At 54.1% G+C, this 13,757-nt stretch overlaps 1 protein-coding gene across 1 annotated transcript in view; it reads left to right on the plus strand.

The window, feature by feature from the left end:
• SGIP1 (SH3GL interacting endocytic adaptor 1) overlaps window positions 1-13,757 on the plus strand; it is a 60,058-nt gene that overhangs the window by 33,685 nt on the left and 12,616 nt on the right. The window contains exons 13-18 of the mRNA XM_055724900.1: window positions 537-611; window positions 2,578-3,033; window positions 6,164-6,282; window positions 7,097-7,223; window positions 9,714-9,773; window positions 10,630-10,689. Of these exons, the coding sequence (XP_055580875.1) occupies window positions 537-611; window positions 2,578-3,033; window positions 6,164-6,282; window positions 7,097-7,223; window positions 9,714-9,773; window positions 10,630-10,689 (897 nt within the window). The remainder of the gene's footprint in view (window positions 1-536; window positions 612-2,577; window positions 3,034-6,163; window positions 6,283-7,096; window positions 7,224-9,713; window positions 9,774-10,629; window positions 10,690-13,757) is intronic.

The following is a 13,757-nucleotide window of genomic DNA, read 5'->3' on the forward strand; positions in this document are numbered from 1 at the left end:
ATGGTGCTGAGCGGCATCCAGAGCAGCCACGGTGCATTCCGGCTGCTCCTCCAGGAGGCTCTGGCTCCGAAGCTACTTACATCTGCTTTGCCAAAACGCCTCTGTGAAGCAGCACTGGGTTAATTAGCCACATGGTTCCTCCTCCTGTGTGAGCATTCCGTGCAGGATGGGCACATGAGAAATGGGGAAGCAGATATGTGCCTCGGAGGCTACAGGTTTTAATTAAAATTGTAATTCAGGTTTTAAAGTACAACCTAAAATTTAAAAAAAAAAAAGGGGAAAAAAAGGGGGGCGGGGGGGGGCGGAGAAAACACCCCACAAACCTAAAACCCAGCAAAGGGCACCAGTGATCACTTGTCGCTCGGTGACCCATCATAAGCTCCCGGCAGTGGGGATGCTCCAGCTGGCCCAGCCACCATCCCCGCGCTGGTGACGCTTGCCTGCTTCACACCTGGGCAGCATGCGGCCGCCCCCGCCAGCCGCGCGTGCTCCTGGCGCAGCCCCGCTGATTTCCCCCTCCCTCCTCTGTTTTGCAGCACCTCCGCCACTCCCGCCGAAGAACATCCCCGCCACGCCGCCCCGCACCGGCTCCCCTCTGACGGTGGGAATAGGTAAAGGCTCAGCGCCCACCTCCGCGGTTGCATGGCCCTGGTAGACTGCGCCGGGGGCTGCACTGGGGCGTCGGGTCCCGGGGCTGCGTTTCGGGGACAGGTTTGGCCCTTGTGCATCCTCTTTTCTTTGCATCCGTGGTGCTTTAGTGGATGCTGCAGTGGGGGTGATACTTTAGAAGCGGCGCAAGATGCTTTTGGCTCCCGAGTTGGTGTCACCCTGGTGAAACTAATGCTCTCTCCTCCCCACCTTTGGGATCGGTCACTGCTAGAGATGAAATGCAACATTAGCCTTAATGCCCTGCTCAAAACTGGGAGCAGAAGAGCACATTACTGCCCGGAGCAGCACGGCACAGCCTGTGCTTCTGAAATAACAGGGTGTGGGGCACCTGCCTGTGTGTGGGGAGCTGGTCCTGCCCTCCCAAACTCCTGCTGCTGTCCAGGGAGGTGGGAACACGCCCCAGTCCCGCAGCGGGGGGTTGCAGCAGTGCTGGCGGCAGAGGGGCAGGGGGAAGAGAATGACGTGGGATTCCTGGGATAAAGGACAGCAGGAGGGAAGGGTTGAAAGGTGGTGTTGGATGCAGCCAGAGGACGTAAAGTGCTTATAAGCATATAATTCATGTTGCTGGCAGGGTGCAGCCTGTTGGAGGTGCAGGTGCTGAGGAGGGGTGGGCAGTCCCTGGCCTCTGGCTCGGGAGCGGACTGGCTGGCTGCACACACAGATGCAGAGAGCACCTCGGGGCATTATTAACATCACCATGAAGAAATCCCCCGCTCTGAGCTTACTGCTCTATCCATCAATATTTCATTTATGCTCCCATATCCTGATTTTTCTATTTATCTAAGCAGCCAGGCTGGCAGAGTGTCCATCTACATACATAGTCATCAACAAGAGCAAAGGCAGTGCCCAGCTGCATGTGACGGCTGGCTTGCTGGGGTCTGACTCGCTGCACATTTCAGCCTCTGCACCAAGTAAAGCAAGTGGCAGAGGTCTATTTTTTTTTCCTGTTTTAGCAGAACATCAGGTGGCCCCTCTCCAAGTGCAGAGACAGGGGTGGGATGCTGACACAAGGAGCCCAGGGGGCATGTTGGTTTTAGTCAGTGCACATGCCTGTGGGTACCCCGGTGCCTGGCCACACGCTGCCCTGGTCCTCGCTGCATCCCCTGTTCAGTCTGTGCAAAGCGGAGTCCTGGGCAGCCTGCCTGGCCTTGGAGAGCTGCCAGCCCCCCTGGCCCCAGCCCTCAGCGAAGGTAAATGCAGGAGAACAGGGCGCAAAAGGGAGGATGGAGGATCTCCCTCCTCTGGAGATGTAACTGCTGCTGAATCCCATCTCGGCATCAGTTATGGACTCATACAAACGTGGATGTGCGGTTGCTCGGTTAGTGAGCAGAGCCCTAAAATACCCTTTGCTGCTGCTTGCAACTGAAATACATATACCTGCCTGCTTTCCTGCACTGCATGCCCGGCAGCACTTCTTGGGAGTGTCAAGCCAGCATGTTTAAATATATATATTTTTAGACACATACATATAAATATATAGAGAGAGTGGAGTGTGTAAGAGAGCCGAGTGCGTAAGTTTAATACTGCTGGTAATTCAGTGATGCTAATGACCCAGCAGTGTTATTTAGGCGGTACGTAACAAAGGCCGAGAGCCAGCTGTAGAACTGGGGAGGGTACAGGAGCGCTGTGTGTGAAGCGATGGAGGAGGTGGGCTTGGCTCGTGGTGCATGCTCACGCTCGTACGGCGTATGTTTTCAATCCAGCGTGATCCCTTATGCGTTGCACATGACCTGTTGTAGAAATCTTCTTGCACATGAATTATATTCCCTGGCAGCTTATAAGAAAAAAAAAACCGTGCTTTTAAAGCATCTCCTCTGAAAAGTAGCTGACGTAGAGCTCCGTAGAGAATAGTGCAACCGCAGTGCTCTCGGTTAATGCTAAGTGTAAAATAAACTACTTTGACCACAGGAGGGGACCAGACAGCAGCAGAGCTCAAAAGAGACAAACTTCCGTCCATCAATGACTTGGACAGCATTTTTGGCCCCGTGCTATCCCCTAAGTCTGCTGCTGTTAATGCAGAAGACAAATGGGTCAATTTTTCTGATCAATCCCCGGAAAACATGACTCCAGAGTTGATGCCCCAGGAAAAAGCGGGGTCCCCACTGGCAGCAGCGGGCAGCCTGGCTGATGCCCCAGTGGCTGAGCCCTCCCGCCCGCTCCCCTCACCGCTCCACCTGGAAGAGGTTCACAAGAAGGTTTCTGAGCAGTCCCACCTTAAGGATGAGAACTTGGAGCTGGCCGCCTCTCCCAAAGATTTTGGGCCGGGACAGAGAGCGACCCCGCCGCCGCCTCCGCCACCCACCTACCGCACGGTGGTCTCCTCGCCCGGACCAGGCACCAGCAGCGGCACGGGAAGCACCAGCGGTACGTCCCGTGGTGTTGGGTGTGCTTCGGTGTGGCAGTGACCGCATCCGCCATCCCCTCCCACCTGGTTGTGCCTGTGCCTGGCGCCTGCGCTCCCACCCAGCAGTCTTGTGCTTCCACGTCCAGCGTCTGCCCTCAGCCTCCTGTGTCCTCTTCCCCCACTCCTTGCTGCGTGTCTGATGGTCGGATGGGTCTGAGAGCCTTTCCCCAAAGTTCCCACAAGCTGCCCTTCCCACCTCTGCCATCCATGCAACCCCTCGACGCAAAATTTTGCATGGGATTGTTGTTGCTGCAACTCCATCCTCGGTAGGCTTCAGAGTGAATGTAAGCAGAAACGCTTCAGGCAAATAACCTGAGCAAGCCCTGGAACCAGAGGGGTTCCGTCTGCTGCAGACAGACAGGTCACTGCATCCGGCTGCCCCAGGGCTGCTGAGACAAAGTAACTCACAGCAGCAGGGATCTGCTGGCGCTTGGTCCCTCTCGCCTGTGAGAGCGTGGATGGATGCCCAGCCAGGTCTGGAGAAACTGCTTCCAGGGTGAAACCTCTCACAGGGGCAGAACTAGATAGGATTGTCTAGCATGTGCTGGCTGCCAGGCTTCATCTGCTTAATTATAAATGTCTGCACGCCCATTAGGGCAAACGAACTCTTCAGAGGTCAGCTTACACAAGCTCTCCCACAGTGCTTGAGAAGGTGCAACGTGATCACGTTATTTCAGACACTGACCCCAGGGTGCTCGCTGTACCTGGGCAGCTGTGCTGTGTGTCCCCGTTCCCCCCCCAGCTGCCATGCTGCCCTCCTGCAGCCACCAGACATTATTTTTGAGAGAGTTACCCCCACAGAGCCCTGCAGACACTGGCACCTGTAGCAGGCACTTTGGGTGCAGAGCTCCCCAGCCCTGTGCCCACCCACTGTCACCAGCCTCGTGTGAGCTTGAAAGCTGTGCCCTCTGCCACCTCTAAGGGGGCTGTGGGATTGCTGGGGGCATCTTCCCCCTCCCCCTGAGCCTGGCTGTTGCTGCTAGTGTGGCTTTGCTGTGCTGGTGGTGGCTTTTCTGTGCTGGGATGGGGCGGCAGGGGTCTGCGCGGGTGTGGTGACACTGGTTGGAGCTGGGGCTTCTCTGGGAGATTGGCAGTGGGAATCGGCACCACTCTTCCTATGCCCTCTCCACCCAGATGCCCACTGAGCGACTGTCTCGCCTGAGTGGAGGTTGCAGGATGGGGACGCACCAGTGGCTCAGCACATAGGGATGGATGGATGGAGAAACCCAGCTCGGCAAGGGGGCACCGCCTGTTTGGGGAGATCCAAATCTCTTCCCTAGAAGTTGTCTCCTGCCTCGGTCCTTTGCAGTGTGCTGGCACCTCAGCCTTACCCAGGACAGTGAGCCCTACAAATGCAGCGTTGACATGCACGATCAAAAATCATGTGAATCTTCAGAAAGCTGCAGCCAGTCTGGGTGCATGGTGTGGCTCCAGCACCCTGCCCGTGCTGCTCTTCCGAGGCCCCTGTGGCTGCATCCAGCCCCAGGGCTGCCCGGCTGTCGGATGCTGTGGAGCAGAGCCATCCCAGGACTCCCTCCTACCTCCACATCCCACAGGAGCCCGGGCTCGTGGGTGTCACTGGGGCAGGGCTAGGGACCAGCAGAGAATCGTCATAGAAGTGTGGAAGGGTTTGGGTTGGAAGGGACCTTCAAGGTCACCTAGTGCTACCCCTCTGCCACAGGCAGGGACGCTTTCCACTAGAGCAGGCTGCTCCAAGCCCAGCAGGCTTCTGATTTCATGCTGATTTACAACATGCTGCCAGCTTCTCGTTGTAGAAAATATCTAGAGGTACATGGGTCTCACAGGGCCCTTAAGAACCTGAAGAACAGCCCCCCCGGATGGAAGCTGCTGTCTGGCAGGGCTTTGGCTGGCCGGCAGCTGCTCCTGAGCCAGGGCAAAATGCACCCTCCAAGTCTCCATCTTCTGACACTTGTTCAGTGCTGCTAAGTTACTTTCACTGAACAATTCTGATTTTGTCAGGCTCTTACTGGGATAACAAAGGAAAAATTCAAACTTTGGCTCCCAAATCAGGCTTTTAAATAAAAATAGCTTGCATTTCAGAGTTGTGCAAATGAAGGGCCAGGATTTACTCTCTTTAAACAAGTCCATCTCTTGTCTTAGCCTTCTGTCATTTACCTTTTGGTCTGTCTTCTGCAGATCTAGCTTTGATATTTCCTTAAACTAAGCTATCACGCAAAAAACTTAATAAACAGATTCTCTCATAAGCAGGAAAAATAAGGCTAAAGGCATCATTTCATTGTCAGCCTGAGCAAAACACGCTGCTGTGCTCCGCGGAGGTGGGCAGCAAACGCCAGCTCAGCCATTCTGCAACATGGGGTCTGCGTCCCCCCCAGCTCCTGCCGCCCCTCTTGTCTGGATGTGGTCTCCCACCACTCTGTACAACATCAGTTATTGCTGAGCTTACCCTGGAAGAGGAAAGCATCCTGCTGGGCATCCCCTTAAGCATCTGTTACGATTCAATTTGATCGCAGGATGTCCCCCTTGGCAGCAGGGCAGCGGCTGCTGGGGACCACACAAAGCACAACACCAGCACCCTCTTGTTCGTTGAAGCTCTTCCAGAGACCTGGGAAACATGTTACACTCCCAGCAAATCTGATAACCTTGCTCTTCCACCCTTCCTCTTCTTCACTCGGACAAAGCTTTGACCCCCTCACCAGGACCCCTCGTTCCTGCGGTAGGGGACAGACCCTGCTCGCCGGCTGTGCTGCTTGTGGAGCCCTGGGAGCTGTGACATCCCTGTCGGCTGCTGTAGGAGTTAAGCATTATTTTTTCCCTGCCTGTCATGCCTTGTTTTCAGGAAAATCATGAGATTCCTCCAATAACAACTTCTCCCAGCTCCTCCTCGCCGAGGGAGCCGGGTGCCTGGTGCAGGCGGGCAGCCCCTGCGAGAAGCACATCAGCAACTGAAAAACTCTTTGCCAGTGCGGAGCGATGGTCAACGGGAGCTTGTGCACGGGCACCCAGCGGCTCGGGGCAGGGGGGGAGCCTTTGCTTCGTGCGGGGGGTGGGGGGTGTGCGCAGCTGCGGGGGGCCAGCCTGCCGCATGCTCACAGCTCCCCTTTTTTGCAGGTTCCTCGTCCCCGGCTCGCCCCGGCACGCCACTGGCCACCTGTGGCACCCCACCACCACCGCCACCCCGGCCCCCCTCCCGGCCCAAGCTGCCCCCTGGCAAGCCCGTCGCTGACGTGGTATGTTCGTGGTCGCGAGGCGTGCAGGGGGGATGCATGTGCTGTGGGGGCGGCGGGGCTGCGTTTGCTGAATGGTGAGACGGGTTAACTGAGCGGAGCAGGTCATGAAGAGCAAGTAACCGTGGGGGCTGCCTGGGCCAGCGGGGGTTTTCCATAATTTGTTCAACGAGACCAATTCCACGTGGGAAAATGGCTGTGAATGTCTCCTGCTCTGCCTGCTGGCAGCCTGGTGGTGCCAGCCGTGGGCCCGCGGTGGTTCACAGTTACAGCGAAGGCAGAAAACGGGTGTGAAAAGCGAGCACGCTCGTGGGAAGGGTAATCTCTGGTGGGGCTCCCCACCGCTGTGCCGTGCCAAGTGGGTTCCATCCCGCCACCCCGGGCTGCTTCAGGTAAGTTGTAGAGAATTTTTTGATTGATGTTATGGTTATACAGTTATCCCTAAAGGATCCATAAGGACGCACTGAGCAGCTCCTTGGCGAGCTAGCGTGTGGTGGCACTGTTCCTCCCCGATGCCGAGTGCCTTAAACCCATCCTGTGGCCCCTGGACCTCCCATCCCTAGTGAGGATGAGGATTTCCAACATACGGACCCACGAGACAGTGGGAATCATCTGCCAGTTTTTTAAGTTTGGACTAAAATGCTGTTGGCACTGAAAGAACTAAAATTGTTCAGTTTTGTACTAAGTCAGCCCTGGGATGTCAGCGGAGCCTGGCCTGGAGGCACAGAGGGTTACAGAATAAAGCTTCTGTTTGTTTGATGCAAATGTTACTGTGGATATTTTCTTTAACCTTTTGTTATTTTATGTTTTCCTACAGTCCAGGCCTTTTAGCCCTCCTATTCACTCATCCAGTCCTCCTCCGATAGCACCTTTAGCCCGTGCTGAAAGTACTTCTTCCATATCTTCCACCAATTCCTTGAGTGCAGCCACCACTCCCACCGTTGGTAAAAACATACAGCACTGCTGTTCTTTCACCTTTCCTACCTCTGAACGTGCTTAAAAGATTCCTGAAACCTTTTCATTTGCTAGATTGTTCTTTGGGTTCACGCTCATTAGTTTTCATCAGATTTTTTAAATGCAAAAAGGGATTTGAGGGGGGGGTGACGGATCACAAAGGTGATGCTGCTAGGGAAAGCTCTCTCTGTGGCAGCTCCAAATGCTGTGAAAGATGAATGTTTGGTGAAGGCAGGGGCTATCACTAAGTGAAATATAATATAAAATGTGCTTATGGTCTGTAAATTTGGTCCAAATAAGCTTTTTTTTTTTTGTGGGCAATGCTTGTAGATGGAGGGGAGGGCGGCTGGAAGCCAGACCTTGGGATCCAGGAGGCGACTAATATTAAATCTCTTTCAATGTCCTAAATTCATACTTCCCCGTAGAGAGGCAGTGGGAAACGAGACCTTGGAAAAGGTTCTTCCAAACCGGTACCTTGACAGGTCCTAGACCAGAACAAAGGGCTGTAGTTTTTCTTTTGGAGGAACATCCTGAAAAACATGAGTTTTGCCAACCCCCCCCCCAGTGTCCCCCAGGGCCTGGGACAAGAAATGTGAATAGAGTCTGGCTGGCAGCTCCCAGGCTCCATGTGCTGCGACCCTCTGTGCCTCCCTCTGTTCCCCACCCCCCCCATCCCCGGCTGCCAGTGCTCCCTCCTCCGCGTACCTGTCATCCTGCCGGGCCGCCAGCCCCACTGCCCCTCGCTTCCCGCAGCTCCATCTTGTGCCAGGAACACTTTCCTTCTTTTTTTTTTTTTTTTTTTTTTTTCCTCTTGTGTTTTTTGTGATGAGCACTCTCGGTTTGCGCGGCAGGGAGGGAGCTGGCAGGCCTCTGCCGGTGTGGGGTGGCAGGCTCTGCGCAGGGAGCTGAACCCCGGCTCTCCTGAAAACCTCAAACCGGGCTGGTGTTCGTGTCCTGGCTGCGGCGTTTCCCACCGGCTGTCACCGTCCAAGCCGTGGGGAGCGGCAGCATCACCACCCTAACACCATCCCGATGGCTGGAAGGCGATGGGATGGCCCAAGCCATGCGGTGGATGCCGTCCCCGTGGTGCTGGCACCCACCTGAGCCCTCCCTGTAGGTTTGCCGGAGTCTTCAACCTGCGTCTCCATCCTGTTGTTTGTTTCACTCTTGAGGTGTTGTAGACGCTTGTACCTGTTCGCCGGCTGTTGGTCACTGTCACAGCATGCTGCTGAAAAAATACCGCACCTCGAGCAAGGGGCCAGCCAGCCCCGAGCATCCCCAGTGTATCGGCTGTCGGTCCTGGCTGTGCCCACTGTCCTGCAGCTTTGGCAGCAAGCTGCGGGCGGTAAACACAATTTTGGTGGAGGAGAGCAGCCAGGCTGAGGACAGGGATGGCTGAGGGGGCTTCAGGAGGCCGGGCAAAGTGGCTCTGAAATGGGGGCTGTGTGATGGTCCTGTAGACTGAGCAGGCGATGGGTCCCTTAGGCTCTCATTTTAATTTTTATTGTTTTTATTCCCTGACACATATTTTTGTGAACAAAAATTGTTGCTTGATGTTTTTAATGACCTACCCACCCTGAGCAGCAGGGGCTGACGCGGCTGCGGGGTAAGAAGCTGTGCCCGCTGGCTCTAGTGGCTCCCACCCCCTCCAAAGGGGCTTTGCTTGAAAAAGAGCCAAAATTCAGAGCTTTCAGGTCACCCCTCGGCAGAGAGACCCCGAGCAGGGCAGCCAGGAGGGGTGCCCCCGGGTTGCAGGGTTTGCAATTCCAGCTCCATGCAAAGCCAGTGGTGGGTGCCGTGTTGTCAGGATTTGGCCTGGGAAAAGCCAGGCAGGGGCAGGCAGGGGTTGGGGGCCATGCCGGGGCACTCCAAGCATCTCTCCGTTGTCCCCACCACCAAGACAGCCGGGGTGAGGTTGGGCAGCAGCGCTGGGCGAGCACCCACGTAGTGCTCGCCTGGCTGCACCGGGCTGCAAACCCTCAGCGGAGCAGGGAATGCTTCTGACACCTGGGCTGGCCGTGCAGAGATAGGAAAAGATAAGGTGAAAGGGGGGCAGGGCACAGGAGGGGCTCAGGGACAGCAGGTTGGGGGTCGCTGTGGGTCCTGTGGGGGTAGCACGGGGCTGCCCCCAGCCCTCGGCTTGCCGCCAGGTCCGGCTCCACCACGCGCTCCAGCTCGTTTGCTGTGGCAAAGTCCGACGGAGTTTGTCCAAGAGCATGTGGAAGCATTATTTTGTTTATTTGTTCTCTGTGTTGGTCTGGTTTGCTTTCGTTGTGGTTGCATGTGCAGTCTGAATAATTTATTGCAAAGAAAGAAGCTGTTACTTCTGTGTCGGCGTTCCTTCCATTATTTCTCTCGTTAAAATCCCTCTCTGTCTCTTTTCATTGATAGAGTGCGCTGCTTGATTTCATTTGGGATTTGTGTTTTCATTCTTTTTTTTTTTTTTCTTTCCTTTGCATTTCTTCTGCTTATGTTATCAGAAGATGATGCTTTTATTGACAAACTGCCCACGTTTGAAAGGCGCTGTGAAACGCCTGCAGGTACTGTACTAGCAGGGCACTTTTGAGACATCTCGCTTCGGAGTGGGCGGCTGCGGGCACCCCGAGTGCCCGAGCCCCAGCACCCCACTGCTCGCAGCACCTTGCATGACAGTTTCTCAGTGACAAAAAGAACCACGAGGTGAAAGGCTATCATCTCCTGAATTCAAAAGGGTTAATATAACAGCTCAAAAAGCCAGGTTTTACCCCCTACCCATAGTTATTTCAGCAGTACCTGGTGTCTAACGTGGCTTTCGAGGCGGTGTGAGTGCAGGGAGCTGGTGGTTGTAATGAGAAAGGAAAAATTCCAGCCAGGCGTCTCCTGCTTTGTGTGCGTGTGTCTGTTTATCTGCAAGTTTTATGTCCTGAAATGCAACAGAAAATACCTACGTTTCACTGTCACTTATTTTGCGCACCGGTGTGGCATGCAGCTGCAGCATCCCACTGGGAGACGTTCGCTGCTGCTGCTGTAGCACAGCAGAGACATCACCGGAGGCGAAGACGAGAAGGCGTGTTTGCCGAATTCAGTGCAGTTAGAATATGCTGACGGAGTGCATGAACCGAGAAGCCTCTTCTACTCTAGACAAAAAAAAAAGACACCCCCTCACCCCCCTAAAAATCCTTCCCAAGCGGGCAAAGATACTCTTCCATCTGGGCTTCCATAGCTTTGCTTTCTGCTTTCTGTTTCCTAAGCCAAAACCAGAGTTTAAGAGCCCCCCCTTTCCTTGCACGTGAATGGCTTGCAGCGCCTCGCCCCTCCCTGTAGCGAGATAAATGACCTGCTCTGTGACTCACACTGTGTCCTTCTCTCTCCCTCTCCTTAACCTTTCCCATCCCGCTTCAACTCCTGGCCATACAGAGAATGAACAGCCTTCCCTCGTTTGGTTTGACAGAGGAAAGTTTTATTTGACTTTCGAAGGTAAGTAGTGCATAGCATACCCGGTAACGACTTGCTCCCCTTGCTCTTGCTCTCCGACTCCCGGGGTTTCCTTCAAAGGCTCCAGTCCGGCTTTCCGTGCAAAATGCTATGGCTACTTAGATGACATCGCAAGTTCAACCAGAATAATTTTGATTTGATTTATTCCATTTGTCCTGGTGATCCGTCTCCCTATTTATTTATTAAAACAAAAAACCCAAAACCAACCAAAACCCAAAAGAACTTTCTCATACCAAGACTGTGGTGAAAACCAGAGAGCAAAACCACTTGCACTGCCGAGGAACTTGACTCTGTCAACCAGGGCTTCTCTATACTCTCTCTCGCGAGCTGCTCATTACCCTGAGTGTGCTGTGGCACAGTGTGGTTAATTAAAAACCAAAGGGCGACAGGTTCTCTGCCAAGGTGGGGCCCCTTCCTCGCCTCCCATCAGATTTTGCCACGGTGAGGGGTCGGCAGCATGCCGGCACTGCCAGCAAGCGTAGCTGAAATGCCGCTACATTGTGCTGCTGGGGTGGCTGGCTGGAGGCGGTGTGGGTTTTGGGGTCCCTCGGTGATGAGAAGGCACGTCGGGGAGGATGCAGGAGGAGGACAGTTTGTTTTGGGGCAGATGGCAGCTTCTCTGAGCAGCATCACGCCTCTGAGAGGGCCAGGGGCACAAGTGCCTGGGTGGCCAGCCCCACTCCCAGAGCTCCAAGGCTTTAGACAAAGCCTCATCTCACAGACACCGTGACAATATTTTTCTTTAAAAAAAGGAAAAGCAAAGCATGGAGGTTGGCTAGCAGCAGGAATAGGTGCTTTAAAACCCAAAGGAAGCACTTTGAAGCTGTTGTGGAGCTTGCAGGCAGAGCTGGGCTGGGGCTATCTGGGGGATGCTGGCACAGGGCACGCCAGAGCATGGTCCCCATGGGTCTTGCTCTCTCAGAGCATGTGGTCCGTAAAGCGTGTGCCCTGCAGCAAACAGCCAAGTGACCTGGGGCTGCGCTGCCGGGCTGCTTGCCTTCATGGAGCAAACCCCAGGTTGGTGAGCGCGATGCCATAGCGGCGGCAGAAGGCAGGGATGGAGGCAGTGGTGACCAGGGCGGTTGGTTCCTTCTTTTCCTCCTTCCTACCTTTTAATCAGCCCCAGCAGCCAGGCCCTGAGGTCCTTGCTCCAACAGCAGCTCCCAGCTTAGACCTGGGAGGGGGCCACGGAGGAATGGCTTCCTCCTAACGCTCATTGCAGTTTTGCTGTTTCCAGCGGTTTTGGGTTTTCCTTTCCCGGGTGCCACCTGCCCACCTGGAGCTTGGGGAAGAGCCGAGCACAGCGGGGATGGGGACAGCTCATTGCTGGGTTGAAGCCGCCACCTTCCAGCATCACCCTCAGCACACGTACCCCGGCACTGCGCATCCCCACTGACCCCCGCTCTGCGTTTCCTCCTCCCTTCACTCGCTCCAGTGCTGCGAGCACGTCTAGTGTTTGGGGGTTTTCTTGTGGTCTTGTGTTTTAGTGATTTTGAATGGTATATTTGATTCTGCTCCTTTGTTCTGGCAGTGTGGACAGTATAGAGCAGGGGGGTGGGTTTGCTCAGGGCATGCCAGCCGGCTGGCACAGCAGCAGGGCTGCAAGAGCGTGGCACTGCCTCCAGGCTCATCTCATCTCCCAGAAGGAGCTATCATGCTTCCAAATGCTGGATTCCCTGATCTAGCCCTTCATCTTTGAGTCTGACTTAAAAAAAAAAAAAAAAAGCTAAACTTCAGCGCTCATCTCGAGGGAGGTAAAAGGAGATCTGGTGAGTTCAGCACCTGTAACTCAGGGCATGAAATGACAGAAGGGAAGTTGTCTTTTTGTTGCTGGGTTTGGGGGATTTTTGTGCTAAGATATGTGTGTTTGCAGAGCGTGGCATGGTTTGTCGTGTGCGAAGATGCGGTGCAGCGCTGGGGATGCTCTGCCGGGCACATGGGCAGAGCCACGTGCTCAGCTGGTACTCGGCTGCCCTTACTCTGCGTCCGTGTTTTCCATCTTTGTGCAAGGAAAAAGGCAAATGAACCTGGGGTGCTGCTTATGGCAGGACCCAAAGCTCCATAAAGTTGATTTTTTTTTTAAACCCCAGTGTTATCAAGTCATTTTGCCAAAATGAAATTTTTCAAAAAAAAAATTTCTGAAGCAGTTGCTGGCGAGTCGGGTTTTTGGTGGAGGTGTGCCACAGTAACTAGAACTGTCTCTTAAGTTTCTGGGAAAGAATTCTAGGGTCTAAAAGAGATTATACTTTTCTTTCTACATTGAAGTTTTTATTAAGAATGTTGTTTAGTCTCTGAAGCCATTAAGAAAGGAATATATAGGTTATTGAAGGAAGAGTGGAGGGAGCCAAGAATGCTGAATGCCAATTACATTACATCCGTGTGATTTTTTTTATTCCAAGTCAGATTAGAAATGTGGAGGATGTTTTGTTGCTGTTGCGGTTCATGTGGACTCAGATTTTCAAAGGCCAGCTGAGCCTGGCAATAGAGATATGTGAGACGAGCCAGTTTATTTTTGCACGTACTATTTTTCATTCTGGAGAATGAAGAAATCTCATATAAGTACAGAGAAATGGTGGAAGAGCTGAGATTGAAAATCAGGGACGAGGCACGTTGGTGTGAGAGATGCCTACCCATCGTTGGGTGCGCTGGTGCAGGGTCTGGGCTAAACCCAGCTGCAGCCAGGGTGCAGATTCCATTTGGGAGGTGGGTTTTTTCCTCTCGCAAAGAATAATGATTATATTGGCACAGATCATGCACTTCGCTGCTGTGGGATGGCTAAAGACCTTCTTCTCACCTTCCCCGCCGAGATAAGCCTGATGTTCCTCCGCAGGGTGGTACCTCCATGTTTCACCCCTCTGTAGCCAGCCTGCATCGATGGTGTTGAATCTCTTATGTGCTTCCGGGTGGATGTGATGAGAATATCCCGCCGCGTCCGATGCGCTGAGAGGTCATTGCTCTGGGTGTGGGGAGCCAGGATGCGCTCTCTGCCAGCCCACCTGTGGTGTCCATGGAAAGAATTTATGAAAGCCATGTTACCGTGCCAGTCTGTG

This window comes from Falco cherrug, chromosome 12 (genome assembly GCF_023634085.1).
Source record: "Falco cherrug isolate bFalChe1 chromosome 12, bFalChe1.pri, whole genome shotgun sequence".
Classification (NCBI taxonomy): Eukaryota; Metazoa; Chordata; class Aves; order Falconiformes; family Falconidae; genus Falco; species Falco cherrug.